At 33.1% G+C, this 1289-nt stretch overlaps 1 protein-coding gene across 1 annotated transcript; it reads right to left on the bottom strand.

Moving 5' to 3' along the window:
• Positions 1 to 239: 239 nt before the first annotated feature.
• LOC129962320 (uncharacterized) lies at positions 240 to 881 on the bottom strand. The gene has a single exon (XM_056076065.1). The coding sequence runs from the start codon at positions 879 to 881 to the stop codon at positions 240 to 242; it is 642 nt and encodes a 213-aa protein (XP_055932040.1).
• Positions 882 to 1289: the final 408 nt, after the last annotated feature.

The following is a 1289-nucleotide window of genomic DNA, read 5'->3' as shown; positions in this document are numbered from 1 at the left end:
AAAGATCAAAACCACCTTTTGGAATCAAGGTTTTAGAATTAGCGATGAAATGATATAATTGGCCCTTATTGTCGATACTATTAACGACATTGTCAATGTAGAAACTCTACAAAAGTTTTTTTCTTGAAATACTTTTCAAATCCTTCACATTTTTGAATATGGTACTCAACTACTGAAGCTAAAAGAGAAAGGCTGCATTTTAAGCCAAAAACAACTCTTCTGTGGACTCTCAATTTCTTTTATTCCCTATTTTTCCACCACAAGAACCGCAGGAAATCTCTATCCTCATTACGAATATTTATTTGTAGAAAAGCTTTCCTAATGTCAGCTATAACGCCAAACTTTCTATCTCTGAATCGAAGAAGAATATCTGGTATAAGCTCAATAAGATTAGGACCACATTCCAAGTACTGATTCAAAGATGGATAAGTGGCTAATCGAGCTGAAGCATCACACTGGGCGCTGCTACTTAGTTTTACTTTTATCACAGCACAGGGAGGTAAATAATTACCATAAGAGGTCATTTCGTTCTTCGGAACTTCCTTTATTATGTCTTCATCTAACCAGTTTAGAAGAACATTTTCATATTTCACATACATATTCATAGCTACAAGATTTGAAGTAGTGTAGTCGAGCCTTTTTCTCGCCAAATCCAAGTTGGCGGACAAAAGTGACTTATCATTAGACCACGATAAACAAACCTCATATCGACCCTCTTTATTAACTGTCGCTATTTCTAAAAAATGCTTCTTGGTCTGAAGATCAATCTCGTTTATTAGATTTTTTTTCTCAACAGGATCACTGATTCCGATCAAATCAAATTTCCATAAATTTGAGATTTCAGTTTCGTTTACAAATAAGGATAACACTGTTATAGCCATATTTTTTTCCGAAAATTTTTCCTGTAGTACCTTAACCATTAAGGTCCATCCTAAGAAAGTTTCTACAGCTACAAGACCAGAAAATAAGGCTTTTCTTTTGCCATTCAATATTTTTCCCATAACGTAAGTTCCAATGAGAAAATTAATGACTTCACAAGTATCGCTAATGTCAGTTAGATTAATCTAATTTTCTTCTAATTCTTTTATCCAGGGACATTTAAAAGCAGGTCTAATATTGTCACAAATGGTAGATTGATCCTGAACTTCAAAATTACAGCTAAAATTGCCATTACAAATTTTACAATTTTACTTTATAACAATTATATTTGAATTCGTTAGTGATAACCCAGCCAAAAAGGGAATGTACCATTTTTTCAAATCGAAGACGTGTATAATTCATTACTTCGG

Source organism: Argiope bruennichi, chromosome 2 (assembly GCF_947563725.1).
Source record: "Argiope bruennichi chromosome 2, qqArgBrue1.1, whole genome shotgun sequence".
NCBI lineage: Eukaryota > Metazoa > Arthropoda > Arachnida > Araneae > Araneidae > Argiope > Argiope bruennichi.
The sequence above is the reverse complement of the archived record's forward strand: the minus strand, read 5'-3'. Positions and strand labels throughout refer to the sequence as shown.